Here is a 17,510-nt window from a genome sequence, read left to right on the forward strand (position 1 = left end):
CATGCTCAATCATTGGGAAAGCATTTGTGTAGTGTAGAATGCTCTACTGTAGCCTAGACTACTCCCCCAAATCTGCATGGGGGTAGGTCACTCCAGGACTCCGGTGGTTAAAGAGAGAGAACCCATTGCTAGTGCTAATACTGTGGTGGAGCTAGGCACTGACGAAAGGCTGTATAATACCACAGTGATTCATTTTTGGTAACTCCAATGAAATTTTCACCAGTGGAGTGAACATTTGGGTTTAAGGGGGTTTGACAGGAAATCATTACTGCGTTTTAGGGATTACACATTAGACCATGCTGTGAAAATACTGTGCAAATATGTTTACAACAGGAAGTCTGAGGCACAAATATTTAGAAAGAGTGAGGTGATAGAATACAATATGACGTATAAAAATGCTTTTACATTGGCCATAGCCTGTCTACAATAGCTTGAGATTCAAAGGGTACAATATCAATTTTGCTGAGCGATAATGGAATTAGATTTCATTTTCTACATAATTTCATCCCTGCCCCAGTTTACCAGACAATGTGTGGTGGTGATTATCCTTGGTCCTGCTCATTTCTCACCTGTCAAAAAGACATTAGCTCCTGGGCATAGTCAGTCATTTTGATTACTGAGGCTTGAAGTGCATGGCAGTGTACCAGAGCAGTAGGTATCATTGGAAGTTCTTAGGAAACTCTAACATGACATATTTATTTTGACATTGAGCTGTTGATACTGTAGTCTTGTTGGAAAGCAGCAGGGAATGTATTGGTATTTTTGTTGTAATCAGGCTGACCTTTGCCACAGGGGCTTTATATCACCAGAAGAGGGATTTGATGCATTAGGTTTGATTTCCTATATCAGCCCCACAGGATGTTCTAACTAGGCCAGTCATTCCAAAAGCATATGTCAATCATTTGACATTTATAGTTGTAACGTTCGTCTAAGGGAGGAGACCAAAACGCAGCGTGGTAAGTGTTCATTTTAATATAATAAATAAACTGAACACTGAAACAAGAAAAAACAACAAAGAGAGTGAACGAAACAGTCCTGTAAGGTGCAGCAACACAAAACAGAAAACAACTACCCACAACACACAGGTGGAAAAAGGCTACCTAAGTATGGTTCTCAATCAGAGACAACGATAGACAGCTGCCTCTGATTGAGAACCACACCCGGCCAAACACACAGAAAATAAAACATAGAACATCAGACATAGAATGCCCACCCCAACTCACGCCCTGACCAAACCAAAATAGAGACATAAAAAGGATCTCTAAGGTCAGGGCGTGACAATAGTGATGTATTTCAGTACACATTCCCATATTGGCTAAAGAGTCTAAAAGGTTTGTGGTGAAGCATAAATAACTAACAGGAAACAACAGTCATTCCTTCTGGAGAAAAAGAGAGAGAGGGAGAGAAAAAAAACTGAATAAAAGAAAAAAACTGAGAAAAAGAGAGGGAGAGGCCTCTAGTTTCAGTAAGGGAGACACAAGGTCAGGGAGTCCGGGATAAATGCCTTTACCTCTCTGCTGTTGAATGGCCCATGGTGTTCAGAGAAAACGTGGTGTTTTGGTATTGCGGCATTGCTTGGTCAGTGGAATCTTTGCTTTAGGCTAAATTAACAAGATATCGAATGTGGATGTTTTCCATTCACCTCTGCTGCAGCTCTGTTTGAGCACACTGGCATTGGAGAGTTTAAGTTTTCTTAGCCAAAGGGGCGGTCTGAGTTTTTAAGAAAGTTGCCAACCAAGTTGAAAGAATTTGTTGAGTTGTTTTCCCTCCATGTGTTTAAGCTGCATAAGGAATGCTGCTGTCGCTCTATGACTGCACCAACACCGCTGCAACACCAATAATGAATTAGTCTGCTCTGTGACACACCACATAAACATGATGAATAATGGATGAATAAAAGAGATGAGAACAATCCCATTTTCAAAACTAAGGTCTACGCTAAACACACACTGCTCTCCCTTTAAAAAACACAAAGATGGAGCTCCACTAAGAACCTCCATGACTGATTCCACATAAAACCTAATTGTATTCAGATTGTGGTAGATGTGTATTACATGAGTCATGAGTACTTAATGAGTATGAATTAGCTGTAAGTGTTTCAGAATCTATGTGTTCAGTCTGGCCTGTGGGTTGGCCTGCTGCATATTTGAATCTGAATCCCCTCCTACAAAAATGGTATGACAACATCCGTCTTAGTTCAAAGTTCTGCCCAAACCAGAGAACACATGGAATATCTACCCAACGTCCTCTTTTTAAGCATAAACATAGGCCTACATCCAGGGGAACGAGATAGTGTTCACAGGAAGCCACCGTGACAGTTATTCAAATGAGTTCAGAAGCTCTCCTTTGTTATCTCAGCAGACTGATGAATTACCTCAAGTAATTATTTCCGGGAAAGTGGTGTGCTTCTTTCTATGCATTGATTTTAGCTAAGCCATCAGACGTAACCATTTCCATGTCAATGATTGTGTTTAAATTGCCTTTTTGGTGGCATTGCACTCTCTTGATTTATTCAGACAGACTAATTAATCAGTTAGGTTGATTGAGGCTTATCTCTTGAGGCTAATGACTTTGGGCTGGACTCAAAGTATGCCTCCTAACTGCAGACACAGTTCATACTATTAGGTTTGTAATTACAGGTTGATAACAGTGTAAATAAAAATTCAATATTAATTTCCGGCACCTACAAATCAGTGCATTCCAAATAGGTTAATGAAAGGGTTGCGTGTGTTTGAGAATAAATTATATGTSCACTGGCAAGGCACAAATGGAAGAAAACTGTATTCTATGTTTTTGGCCAATGACATATATAGTATATATAATTAAAGACTATCTGATTAGAATGTAGCTGTTCTATTTTGACTGTGTTGCTATTAGTTTTATTCATTGTTTCAAGGCAGACCATGTCTATCTCAGGCACACTGTAGGTATGGTAGTTTCCCCCAAGTGCAACTGAGATCTGGTCAATTGGTCATGATGGTTGATGGGTAGCCAGCAGATTCCGATCCTACCGTTACGCTTGTTTACACTGAGCTGCACTGTGGTCAGAACACAGTCATGGTTAGATTAAAAGACTGAATGGTCAATCCGGGGTCTGCATTGGCCGTACAGTATTTAAGGCAATACGGCCTCTGCAGAAGTCAGGGCATTCATACATCTTGCGCTTCACGGAGCAGAGTTGTTGAGTAGAGCTGTTGTGAAGGAAGTTATACGGAGCCCTCCGCATTGTTACAAAATTTGGGAGGTGTTCGGCATCGCCGTGCGGGGCTTTATTTGGCCTCCGCAAGCCACCGGAGGCTCCGCAATTGTGTCACACCCTCCGTATGGAGCCTCCGGACCGCATTGCCAGATCAAGCATTGCCGGATCAACCATAAATCAGCTATAAGACACTGCGGAGCCGGTGCGAGATATCTCACACCAGCTCTGACCGATATCTCACAGTGTCTTAATCTAACCATGATTGCATTCCGACCCAAGTTCAGCTCAGTGTAAACAAGCGTTATGGTAAGGTTGGAATCTGCTGGCTAGTTGATGGGTAGAGCTCAAATGAAATCAAATCTAATTTTACTGGTCACATACACATATTTCGGGTGTAGCGAAATGCTTGTGTTCCTAGCTCCAACAGTGTAGTAGTATCTAATAATTCACAACAATACACACAAATCTAAAAGTAAAATAATTCAATTAAGAAATATATAAATGTTAGGACGAGCAATGTCGGAGTGGCATTGACTAAAATACAGCAGAATAGAATACAGTATCTACATATGAAATGAGTGAAGCAGTATGCAGTGGCCTCTAAAGTGCAGGGTTGAGTACCTGGGTGGTAACCGGCTAATGATGGCTATTTAACAGTCTGATGGCCTTGAGATAGAAGCTGTTTTTCAGTCTCTCGGTCCTAGCTTTGATGACCTGTACTGACCTCACCTCTGGATGATAGCGGGGTGAACAGGYTTGTGGCTCGGGTGGTTGATGTCCTTGATGATCATATTGGCCTTCCTGTGACATCGGGTGCTGTAGGTATCCTGGAGGGCAGGCTGTGTACCCCCGGTGATGCGTTGGGCAGACCGCACCACCCTCTAGAGAGCCCTGCGGTTACGGGGGTGCAGTTGCCATACCAGGCGGTGATACAACCCGATAGGATTCTTTCAATTATACATCTGTAAAAGTTTGTGAGGGTCTTAGGGGCCAAGCTGAATTTCCTCAGCCTCCTGAGGTTGAAGAGGCGCTGTTGTGCTTTCTTCACCACACTGTCTGTGTGGGTGGACCATTTCAGATTGTCAGTGATATGTACGCTGAGGAACTTGAAGCCTTTCACCTTCTCCACTGCGGTCCCTTCGATGTGGATAGGGGGCATGCTCCCTATTTTTATATATTTTTTTATTTCACCTTTATTTAACCAGGTAGGCCAGTTGAGAATAAGTACTCATTTACAACTGTGACCTGGCCAAGATAAAGCAAAGCAGTGCGACAAGAACAACAACACAGAGTTACACATAAACACGTACAGTCAATAACACAATAGAAAAATCTATGTACAGTATGTACAAATGTAGAAGATTAGGGAGGTAAGGCAATAAATAGGCCAAAGAGGCGAAATAATTACAATTTAGCATTAACACTGGAGTGATAGATGTGCAGATGATGATGTGCAAGTAGAGATACTGGGGTGCAAAAGAGCAAGAGGCTAAATAACAATATGGGGATTAGGTAGTTAGGTGTGCTATTTACAGATGGGCTGTGTACAGGTACAGTAATCGGTAAGCTGCTCTGACAGCTGATGCTTAAAGTTAGTGAGGGAGATATAAGACTCCAGCTTCAGTGATTTTTGCAATTCGTTCCAGTCATTGGCAGCAGAAAACTGGAAGGAAAGRTGGCCAAAGGAAGTGTTGGCTTTGGGGATGACCAGTGAAATATACCTGCTGGAGCGCATGATACGGGTCAGTGTTGCTATGGTGACCAGTTAGCTGAGATAAGGTGGGGCTTTACCTAGCAAAGACTTATAGATGACCTGGAGCCAGTGGGTTTGGCGACGAATATGTAGTGAGGGTCAGCCAACGAGAGCATACAGGTCGTAGTGGTGGGTAGTATATGGGGCTTTGGTGACAGAATGGATGGCACTGTGATAGACAGCATCCAGTTTGCTGAGTAGAGTGTTGGAGGCTATTTTGTAAATGACATCGCCGAAGTCAAGGATCGGTAGGATAGTCAGTTTTACGAGGGTATGTTTGGCAGCATGAGGGAAGGATGCTTTGTTGYGAAATAGGAAGCTGATTCTAGATTTAATTTTGGATTGGAGATGCTTAATGTGAATCTGGAAGGAGAGTTTACAGTCTAACCAGACACCTAGGTATTTGTAGTTGTCCACATATTCTAAGTAAGAACCGTTCATAGTGATGCTAGTCGGGCGGGCGGGTGCGGGCAGCAATTGGTTGAAGAGTATGTATTTAGTTTTACTAGCATTTAAAAGCAGTTGGAGGCCACGGAAGGAGTGTTGTATGGTATTGAAGCTCGTTTGGAAGTTTGTTAACACAGTGTACAAAGAAGGGCCAGATGTATACAGAATGGTGTCCTCTGCAGTCTGCGTAGACGTGGAACAGAGAATCACCAGCAGCAGAGCGTCATCATTGATGTATACAGAGAAAAGAGTCGGCCCGAGAATTTAACCCTGTGGCACCCCCATAGAGACTTCCAGAGGTCTGGACAACAGGCYCTCCGATTTGACACACTGAACTCTGAGAAGTACTTGGTGAAACAGGCGAGGCAGTCATTTGAGAAACCAAGGCTATTGAGTCTGCCGATAAGAATGCGGTGATTGACAGAGTCGAAAGCCTTGGCCAGGTCGATGAAGACGGCTGCACAGTACTGTCTTTTATCGATGGCGGTTATGATATCGTTTAGGACCTTGAGCGTGGTTGAGGTGCACACATGACCAGCTCGGAAACCAGATTGCATAGTGGAGAAGGTACGGTGGGATTCGAAAAGGTCGGTGATCTGTTTGTTATCTTGGCTTTCAAAGATTTTAGAAAGGCAGGGCAGGATGGATATAGGTCTATAACAGTTTGGGTCTAGAGTGTCTCCCCCTTTGAAGAGAGGGATGACCGCAGCAGCTTTCCAATCTTTGGGGATCTCAGACAATACGAAAGAGAGGTTGAACAGGCTAGGAATAGGGGTTGCAACAATTTCGGCTGATAATGTTAGAAAGAGAGGGTCCAGATTGTCTAGCCCGGCTGATTTGTAGGGATCCAGATTTTGCAGCTCTTTACTGAAGTCCACGATCATCTCCTTTGTTTTGTTGACGTTRAGAGAGAGGTTATTTTCCTGGCACCACTCCACCAGGGGCCTCACCTCCTCCCTRTAGGCTGTCTCGTCATTGTTGGTAATCAGGCCTACTACTGTTGTGTCGTCTGTAAACTTGATGATTGAGTTGGAGGCGTGCATGGCCACGCAGTCATGGGTGAACAGGGAGTACAGCAGGGGACTGAGCATGCATCCTTGTGGGGCCCCTCTGTTGAGGATCAGCGAATTGGAGTTGTTGTTTCCCACCTTCACCACCTGGGTGGCGGCCCGTCAAGAAGTCCAGGACCCAGTTGCACAGGGCGGGATTCAGACCCAGGGCCCCGAGCTTAATGATGAGCTTGGAAGGTACTATGGTGTTGAAAGCTGACCTATAGTCAATGAACATCATTCTTACATAGGTATTCCTCTTGTCCAGATGGGATAGAGCAGTGCAATGGCGATTGCATCGTCTATGGATCTATTGGGGCGGTAAGCAAATTGAATTGGGTCTAGGGTGTCAGGTAAGGTAGAAGTGATATGATCCTTAACTAGCCTCTCAAAGCACTTCATGATGACAGAAGTGAGTGCTACGGGTAGTAGTCATTTAGTTCAGTTACCTTTGCTTTCTTGGGTACAGGAACAATGGTGGACATATTGAAGCCAGTGGGGACAGTAGACTGGGATAGGGAGAGATTGAATTTGTTCATGAAGTTGCATATGGTGTGCTGCTGTGCTGTCCCTAGATTTTGTTTTTGAAGTTGCAGCGGGGAWTTGCATGTAGTCTTACATGTTGCAGGTTATGTATGGGAACAAACCTTAGATTCATCCTCCTCATTGTGCACATTTTGTATGATATCCACAAGGTGTCACTGAAATGCCTTCAACCATTGTCAGTTCAATGAATAATCAGTCACTGCTTGGCAGTTATTTCTTTTTACTTTCATTCCTTGTCTGGACATTCTTATTGGTCTTTATGTGTTCACACTAATTATTTTTCTAGTCTTGTTTGAGATCATTTATTATATGAGTACAACCCATAACCTACATAGGCTGCACACAATGCATAGGCCTTGTGACAGCTTCACTTTACCTATAATCACTGACAAAGCTGACACATAAAATGTGAATCAACCTAACATAATACATTTGCGGTTATGCCCTGATAATCTAGTCTCTATGTCTACATACAACATAGTGCATTTCATGTGGATGGGGAAATGTCCATGACAACGTCAAAGAACTAACTAGCTCATTGTTCTATCTGACAATGTGCTTGCGCCCTATTTTCTTGAGCCATTTGATTTTGGCGGAAGAAGACACGTGAACGAGTGAACGAGGGTGAACGAGGAGGCTGGAATGGAAACGGAGTCGAGGGGGGCGATACTTCGTCTAGAGCAGAGCTCCATCAGTAGACTCAAATCACCCAGTAGTAGGTTATACAGCCGTTATTCCCCTTTTCCAGCCAAGTGACTAAGTGATAGGAGAAGGACATCTCTGCCATATATATAATTGGAACAATCGTTGGCTTTATGCGGGGAAAAATGCAACCTTCAAGACTAAAAGGAACGTGATGGGAGAAGCATATATATATAATATTTTTTTTTACAGAATATTCTAACTCGACGTCCATTGGAGGAAAGCAGTTCATGTTTATAGCTCTGTGCTTCGTCATCATTCAACGTTAGATTTTTGTTTCATGGACCATTTTCTATATTATTAGCCTACCAGTACAGGTCTAATGTCTTAGTTTAGCACCTTATTTAGCCGTAGATAAGTCAGCTGCCTTTACAGGCACAGACTAGATGGGATTCAATGGTTTAATGTTTTTGATGGATTCCTTGTCCTTTAGTATGTAAGTAGCAAGACAATCTAAGGTAGCTGCTGGTCCGAGAATTGTGGATTAATTACATTTTTCAGMAAAACCAGACGTCTATGGACATTTGTTCTTCATCGGCGAAATGAGTGTATGTTTAATTAAATCAAGCACATGAACGGYGTCTAAATTAAGGTCGTGTTCAGAGGGGTGAAAGGCGACGTTGAGAAAATCCCCGACAAGGAGAAATACAATTTAATTCATATTCTCTGGAATTGTCGCTGTCCACCACAAGGAAATGGAAAGCGAGGTTTTTACGCCGTTGCTGGAGCAATTTCTGCTCACGCCTTTGGTCGCCTGGGTAAGGCACCCTAATGAACTATTCTCAGGGAATTTGAGTCTCCTAATTAAGCTGGATATCCAAAATRAATGCAAAGTTAAAAAGTGATTTGGTTTTGCTGACAGATTTGGCGTATTGTCCTATTTTTCAGGTTAAGGCGGCTGGGCATTCATCTGGAAACGATGGCACCAAACTATCGGAATACATTGAATTAGTGGATGGCATTTATTTAAACGAGATCATGCTTGAGATGTAAGTAGTAGCGTATTTGTCTTTTATGGGTACTCTCTTCACATGAATCAATTAATGAATGGCCACGCATGCTTCTCTGATCCATTGGTCAACGTTCGCCCTGCACTGTAGGTTACAGTCGACGCAAACACCCATGCACACAAATGATTATTGATACAAATTCAGGATTTAAATTCAATGTTTTTATTAATTCCTTAGAATGACACATTTCATTAGTGAAATATGTCAGCCAACGATGCAAGGATGAGGTGTAATCAGAATGAAATCAGTGTGAATTGTAGGTATTTTTATGCAGTCAGTTCCACCACCTCGAGTTCTGTATCGATGGCTCAAGTCGGCAGCAGTTTATCTTCCACTCGAGCAGTCAGTCACAAAAAAATGTCAGAACGTGAAGTGTCATCTGCAGCCTACTGGAAGACTCCCTGGCGCGTGCTCTTCTTGCCTGCTAGAATTGTACGGAGGGCGGCTATTCTGCCTCAATCACCCAGCCGACCCCTTGAGGAGGATTCAAAATGAGGAATCCGTCAATCTCTGCCATAATCACAGACACGCACGATAAATAAGAAGGCGGTTTCCACCCATGCTTTTGTCTGGGCTAGGTGTGCATGATACAGTGTGTCAATTTTGGCGTATTAATCCTGTACGAGTAGAATAACAATGACACCCCTAATCCAATTAACCAGTGCCTCATCTGACATTTATTATTATGGACATTATCACCCTTTGACTTCAAAACCAGAAGGCAAACGCCACATGCATTTCCTTTGTGTTATTGTCGAGCACTCTCCTTGCTCACTGTAAGCTTGTTACTTATCATGCATTCTATTAACAGGTCTAAGCTCTACTGTGCCAATTATCTCACAGTTGTCAGGTAGGCCAACTACTATCTGGCCTCATGCTGCCTTGGCAACACTGTCCTAGGCTCTCTAGTCTTACTGGGTTGCCAATGACCTTGCAAACCCTACTCGGTTCTGTTTCAGCAAATTTGGTGCTGTATTCATTTCCATTACCCCAGTCGTCATACTAGTAGGGCTAGTTTACAATTGCCAATATAACAAGTCAAAGCCTCATATTTGGAATTGTTGATTCTCAGCTCAAGAACCGTTTTCATTTTTAATTAACTGTAGTTCAGCTGTGCTTGTTGGTCGGCAGGATGTTGGGGCAGGCCAGTCACTTCATCCTAGCTTTGTGTGTGTGTGTGTAGTACATTTTTGGGCAGCTGTTGGCACTAGTCTGCCCAGCAAGACTCTCACACAGAGGGCACGTTGTCAGAAGCTGTTGTGAATCAGGTCTTTGTCTCAGTTTATGACGGCTACATGTTTAGTTACAACAGTTTCATCTTACATTGGCTCTTTTAAATATCATCTTTTACTGGTAAACATTTACCTTTTGCTGGATTAATTTATTTTAGTCCCGCATGTTCTGTGATTTATTTGATTGGCCCATATCAAACTGCAGGGCCTCCACTGGTCCATTTAGTTGTACAATAGAGTTGTTGTGAGGGTAGATGTAGTTAATGTTAACAAGGTTACTGGTTGATTTGGTTCCAGGTCATAGCAGGTCATAGCTACCAAATGTGATGTTGTCTGCAATGATGCTGAATTCGGAACACATGCGGAGCAGGGAGCATTATTAACCGCCCAGAAGTTTGCAAAGCTAATGGCTTTGCCAAACAAGCCAACCCTCTCACTGCCTGTGTCTGTGTTGAAACTGCTGCAGAGTGCTGTTATTGTGGGCGTAATGGTAGGCATACTTGATATTGACCTGCCTGAGATCAATATAGCCTCGTAAAGGGGGGCTCAGTCTTTTCCATGAGCAGCCATTATCGAGAGAAGATTAAAACTATCCATTTAAAAATACACTTCTACAAGGCATACAGCAATCATCCTTCTACCACAGGGCTGTGAAGACTTAGCTTTGCACATCTTTCTAGTAGAGGATGCATCATGTACTGCATGAAATTAACATAAAACAAGTTGTAGAGCTTGTTGTCCAAATTCTGAGTTTGCCTGACTACCATTTGAAGCATCCCTTGTTGAATAATGTATGTGTGTGATTCATCACATACTGTACACAGATTGGGTCTCCAAATGATTTAAGCAGCTGTATGTAGTAGTATGTTATTTTGTAATAGCTCTCTCTGCAAGCTGTTGACAGGRAGGCAGGCAGACGTCAGTTGTCCAGGAAGCCCGGCTGGATAATCTAACGGCTAGTTGGAGGCACAGATGGCGTGGTGTCTCTGTTCTGCCCCTCAGTCACTACTGCCCAGCCAATTAGACCACCCTTCAGCGACCTGTTTGGGTGGAGCACAGACTGGACAGAAAACTGTCATGTCCCTCTTCTCATCACAGTGGTAAAAAAAAAATCTGGTTGTACATGCATAATAAATTACAATGGTTTAGGTCAACATTTGGAATAAGGTGACTGGCTACATGTTCATAGTGTCTGTAACGGTTGACCTCAAGGTCAATTTGTGGCCAATTCCGAGCTGGAAGCATTGAAGCTAGATTTATGTATCAAGGCCATACTACATCCCCCTCATTCTGGAAGTGATATTGTTAGTATTAATATCTCCCATTTCAGTGTTYATATGCAATCACCTCAGTCCATGAAGCTAAGATCAATGAGACTATTGAGCATGTGTGACATACACACGTGAATTCCACCTGAAGCCATGCAGCATTTGTAAGGAAACCACCCTACCTGTGTTCCTGAGCCCCTCTCTCAACACCTTCGTCAGGACAAAAGCACTGACCAAGCGCGGCCCACTCCCAACCCGACATGGCCACTTAACACAGTTTCGAGGAAGATAAGATAGATAAGAAATCTGTTGAACGACAACAGTTTCTTTATCTTAATCCAGATAGGATTAAAATCTCCAGCAGCCCCCCAATTCACACCCCAACAGGGTTTGTTTCACCTGGAAAAACAGGTTATAAGATGGAACAGCGTCAGCACCACCACCTCTCTGCACACTGCTGAACCAGACACAACACGCCTCTCTGCACACTCTCTCCCTGTGTTTTCACTGAGCAGCACGCCTCCTGCTTTTGTTCTCTCCCCTGCTTCGGTAGAAGGGGTATAATTTGTATTCTTGCTGGATGGCTGGTGTGTATTTGCTAAATTCTCCACAGCTGGGTTCTTTATCCTTGGAGATCAAATGCTTCAGTCGTAGGCTACTGACAGCCAGCCAGAAATACAGCCAGCCAGATATACAGCCAGCCAGATAGATAGACAGACAGCCATCCAGTCAGACAGAAGATGCTGCATCCTCCACCATTTTGCTTGGCTGTTATTTGCCACAGATCTCCCTCTCTTCCTAGACTACTTACCATCTATGTGCCTGAACCGAGACATATCTCCCTATCTCTCTACCTATGGTTGGTGTGAACACAACAGTGCTTTGTTCTGTCTTTGAATGGTCACGTAAACAGTGGACATGTCTGATGTCACTAGACTATTGAGGATGTTGAGCTGTAAAAAGCCATGTGAGTCATACATGCAGGAAACAGCTGTTGTGATCTTGAAAGTCTATTGCTTTAACCAGGCCATGCAGAGACTCACAGGAATAGGAAAGGCCCAATGGAAATGTACAGCAATGACACAAAGCTCCATAGAGAACAAAATATCCATTAAAGCGCTTGAAAATAAGGCCGAGCTACAGTACCTACTGCTGCTCTTCCCTCCCCCTAGATTATATACCATGTATGTGCTCTCCTGTAGAGAGAGTTTATTTCGGTAGATTGCCGTGATACCGGTGCTGTCTGTAAGGGGCTGAGAGCTGACAAAATAAATGCACACACATGAACATGAAACGATGGGAAAGTACTACAGCAGCTCCATCTCTCTCTCTCTCTCTCTCTCTCACACACACACTGTCATTCTGCTTCACTGTCTTCCTGCCTGCATAGTACTGGACAGTCTCACCACACTAACCACAGTGAGACTTCTTTCTAAAGTCATCATCCACATTAGTCTCTGGGAATTCCGCTAGTTAGCCGTCCATGTGGCTGAGAAGTCATCACTCCTTCTCCCCTAGTGTGTTTTAGAACTAGGATTATATATACACCGTATACCGGGGTATTTTGAAATACCGACAGTATCATTTTCAATACTGTTGTTTGGGGCTAAGCCACTGCTTATAACTAACTAGAAGTTAAGTATAACTATAAGAAGTCTAAGATGTGTGAAATAAATTATACCCAGCTCAGGGCTCCAGCTTTGCATTTGGTTTCCTAACTTGCTAGCTAAGTGGCTAGATGTCAAGATCAAGTTTATTGGTTACAACAGAGACATGCAATCCCCGCCTGTGTCAAGATCCCTGCTCCCTAAATGGTGTGTATTTTTTGTTTTGTTGAAATAGCGCCCCTTGTGTGAACTCCCTGTAATATGGTATACCCCAACGGTATGAAAATCTGGGTACCGCCCAACCCTAGTTTGGACTGAGAGGCTCACTGGGCAGCCGTTCCCTGCTCTACCCTCTGCCCCCACTGACTTTGATGCAGCGTGTCAGAAGTAGGTTACTCCCCAGCGCACGCAGGATCCCCCCGGGCGGTATTGTGCTCTGCATTGACTATTGACTTGTGCTTTGACTCTCCGTTTTTCAAAGCCTATTTAATCAGTGTGGTACAGTATTTGGATTTTGTCGACCTCACAAAGGGCCCTATTCAGGCGCCTGCAGCCAGTAACACTGGGGGTGATGTTGTCCAATGAGGGGGTGGGGGGGCCTCAGCCAAAAAAAACTAAGCCGTGGCAGGATTGAGATTGTGTTTTCATGGCACATTGAATTGGCTGTGTTTCTGGCCCTGTGATGTATAGAGATGTGAGTTACTAAATTAGCATCCTCATTCCCCAGCTTCCTCTCTGTGCAACCAGAGCTCGGCCTGACAGGATTACAGCTCCCGCCATGCTATTTAATTAAGGGGTTAAGACGACCCCCCACAGGGTTCCTCTAGAGGGCTCTGAATGAGCGGCAGGGTCACGTGGCCAGTGCCATTCAGAGCACTGTTAAAGAGGACCCTGTCTTTCTGATTTGCARGACTGAGGCGGCAGTGTGTGTGGGAGCACAGCTGATCAAAAGGCTTCAACACATCCGCTGTATAGACAAGTCAGTTCTCAGGGATGGTGGCTTTCATTATTGTTGTCATTTTTTATTTAGCTGACTTCAATGATAGCTCCCTGGTCTCATGAATTGGGCCTTTAAAAAATGTTCTATGCCCTACTGCTTATCCTTATCAACACGGGATTTTAAGAAGGCGCTGGAAACTCTTGTTTATTACATTTTGCAGTTGCTTGGCAACGGGCCTCTTTTTTTAATCATGGGTATTATGACGGTGTCACATTCGTTAGAATTGGACCAAGGCGCAGCGTGGTAGGCGAACATCTTACTTTTATTAAAATGAACACCGAAAAACAACAAAATACAAAACAAACGTAAAGTTCTGCAGGCTACACAGCAGCTATACAAAATCAAGATCCCACAAACTAAGGTTGGAAAAGGCTGCCTAAGTATGATCTCCAATCAGAGACAACGATAGACAGCTGCCTCTGATTGGGAAACATACCAGGCCAAACAAAGAAATAGAAAAACTAGATTGCCCACCCTAGTCACACCCTGACTTCACCAAARTAGAGAATTAAAAGGATCTCTAAGGTCAGGGCGTGACAGACGGAAACTCATTTAAAGACCGTTTTATTCCTTACTGAGTAGAGTGGTCTTTCGTGGAATTATCTAGAAGAGAGTTAATGGTGAGGGAAGAAATTGTGTCGAGGTTTATTTGAAATCAGCCATATACACATGAGGTTGTGTTAGACATCAATGCAAAAAGTTTGGATCGCAGATGCAGGCGTGTATTCACGTACATGCACACAAACACACACGCATGTACACACACAACCCTGTTTACTATAGATTTAATGACCATGCCATTAAGGGTTAAATGGCCATGCGACTAATGAGATATTTTGTCATAAAGAATAATCGTGCCGTCCTCCAAAATTGGGACATGCATAGTCTTTATCAACAAAGCTTTAAGATCTCCAGACCAGACCAGTAGATCAGTGCAGCGCTGCATGGTCGCACCATCAGATGGGCTGAGATCTGACCAGTGGAGGAGGCCTGCATGTCTGAATCTCTCAGCTCGTAAACCATGTTGGTCCAAAACCTTTGGTTGATGATCATCAAAGCACAGGTCTGAACTGACAGGCAGTAGAGGAGAGACTCAGAAATTGGGTCAACTTTGATGGTTTGTTAGGTCATATGGTCTGTGAAGAAAGATGAGGTTACAATATATTCCTATGCTTATGTCTTGTTAGTGTTCAATCGTTCAATTCCACTTTATTGAATTTCAGGTACACTACATGTGGACACCAGCTCGTCGAACATCTCATTCCCAAATCATGGGCATTAATATGGAGTTGGTCACACCTTTGCTACTATAACAGCCTCCACACTTCTGGGAAGGCTTTCCACTAGATGTTGGAACATTGCTGCAGGGACTTGCTTCCATTTAGCCACACGAGCATTAGTGAGGTCGGGCACTGATGTTGGCGTTCCAATTTTTCCCAAAGGTGTTCGATGGGGTTTAGGTCAAGGCTCTGTTCAGGCCAGTCAAGGTCTTCCACACCGAATTTGACAAACCATTTCTGTATGGGCCTCGCTTTGTGCACTGGGGCATTGTCATCCTAAAACAGGAAAGGGCCTTCCCTAAACTGTTGCCACAAAGTTGGAAGCACAGAATCGTCTAGAATGTCATTGTATGTTGTAGTGTTAAGTAGGGTTGCACATTTTGGGGAATATTCAGAGGTGCAAACTTTCCGTCGGAATTAACGGGAATATATGGGAATTAACGGAAATATATGCAAATTAATATTAATACTATTTAAATGTAATGTTTTTTGCATTGGATATATTTACCATAACATATGGAGACAGAAACATCAACATTTTACCTTATCATAAGTAGACATAATTAAAAATGATTAAATCCTTCCAATATAAATTTTTTAAACGATTTTGTTACGAATTGAATTTTAATTAGAGTTGACTCTTCACATGGGATGATTTCACTGAACAACAAAAGGGAATGTTGAATGATCCCCAATGATCCATCGCATCTCCCAAAAACATTTTCAACATACATCTGTAAAATTATAGTCTAGAAACTAAAGCTTTGGTTGTCTTCCTCTCAGGCTTCCATGTCTTCTCCGTGGACCTCCTCAATGTCCACCTATTGAACATCAGACTCTTAGGTCTCATCTTCACTGTCACTTTCCAACCTTGTTGAGGGTGGCTGGTTGTCAGGCTCAAAAAGCCTTTGATGGCCACCAATTTTTCAACTCTTGTATTGGTCAGCCTGTTGTGTGCTTTGGTGTGTGTGTTCCCAAACAAGGACCAGTTGCGCTCTGAGGCGGCTGATGTTGGTGGGATTTGGAGGATGATGGAGGCAACAGGGGAAAGAGCCTCAGATCCACAAAGTCCCTTTCGCCAGGTGGCTGATGAGATATGTTGGCACGACTGCCATATTGCATCTCCATCCCAAAGCCCTTAATTGGAAGTGTACTTTGCCAGACTGCCAAGCACCTTGCCCTCATCCAGGCCAAGGTGGTGAGACACGGTAGTGATGACACCATAGGCCTTGTTGATCTCTGCACCAGACAGGCTGCTCTTGCCAGCATACTTGGGGTCCAACATGTACGCTGCAGTGTGTATGGGCTTCAGGCAGAAGTCTTCATGCTTTTTAATGTATTTCAGAACTGCAGTTTCCTCTGCTTGGAGCAACAGTGAGGTGGGCAGGGCAGTAAGGATTTCTTCTCTGACATCTGCAAGCAGTCTGAACATCAGACAGGATGGCATTGTCTCCCTCAATCCGTGCAATGGCTACTGCTATAGGTTTCAGGAGTTTCAGGCTGCTCACCACTCTCTCCCAAAATACATCATCCAGGAGGACCCTCTTGTTGAAGCTGTCCATATCGGAAGACTGTGATATGGCCATTTCTTGGAGAGACTCCTTCCCCTCCAGGAGATTGTCAAACATGATGACAACACCACCCCAACAGGTGTTGCTGAGCAGCTTCAATGTGGTGCTCTTATTCTTCTCACTTTGCTTGGTGAGGTAGATTACTGCTATAACTTGAAGACCCTTCACATACCTAACCATTTCCTTGGCTCTCTTGTAGAGTATCCATTGTTTTCAGTGCCATAATGTCCCTGAGGAGCAAATTTAATGCATGAGCAGCACAGCCAATGGGTGTGATGTGAGGGTAGGACTCCTCCACTTTAGACCAAGCAGCCTTCATGTTCGCAGCATTGTCTCTAACCAGTGGAAATTCCTCCTGTGATCCAAGGTCATTGATAACTGCCTTCAGCTCATCTGCAATGTAGAGACCGGTGTGTCTGTTGTCCCTTGTTTCTGTGCTCTTGTAGAATACTGGTTGAGGGGTGGAGATGTAGTTAATTATTCCTTGCCCACGAACATTCAACCACCCATCAGAGATGATTGCAATACAGTCTGCTTTCTCTATGATTTGCTTGACCTTCACTTGAACTCTGTTGAACTCTGCATCCAGCAAATGAGTAGATAAAGCATGTCTGGTTGGAGGGGTGTATGCTGGGCAAAGAACATTCAGAAATCTCTYCCAATTAGAAGTTGACCGATGATGATTTTTCAACGCCGATACCGATTATTGGAGGACCAAAAAAAAGTCGATACTGATTAATCGGCCGATTTCTATATATATATATTTGTAATAATGACCATTACAACAATACCGAATGAACACTTATATTTTAACTTAATATAATACATAAATAAAATCAATTTAGT

At 43.4% G+C, this 17,510-nt stretch overlaps 1 protein-coding gene across 1 annotated transcript in view; it reads left to right on the forward strand.

The window, feature by feature from the left end:
- Positions 1-7,626: 7,626 nt before the first annotated feature.
- The window catches only part of LOC111951733 (girdin-like), a 91,333-nt gene continuing 81,449 nt past the window's right edge, over positions 7,627-17,510 (forward strand). Inside the window, 2 exon segments of the mRNA XM_070434837.1 lie at positions 7,627-8,454; positions 8,585-8,685. Coding sequence (XP_070290938.1) covers positions 8,392-8,454; positions 8,585-8,685 — 164 coding nt within the window. The 5' untranslated portion in view covers positions 7,627-8,391.

Source organism: Salvelinus sp. IW2-2015, linkage group LG25, assembly GCF_002910315.2.
Source record: "Salvelinus sp. IW2-2015 linkage group LG25, ASM291031v2, whole genome shotgun sequence".
Lineage (NCBI taxonomy): Eukaryota > Metazoa > Chordata > Actinopteri > Salmoniformes > Salmonidae > Salvelinus > Salvelinus sp. IW2-2015.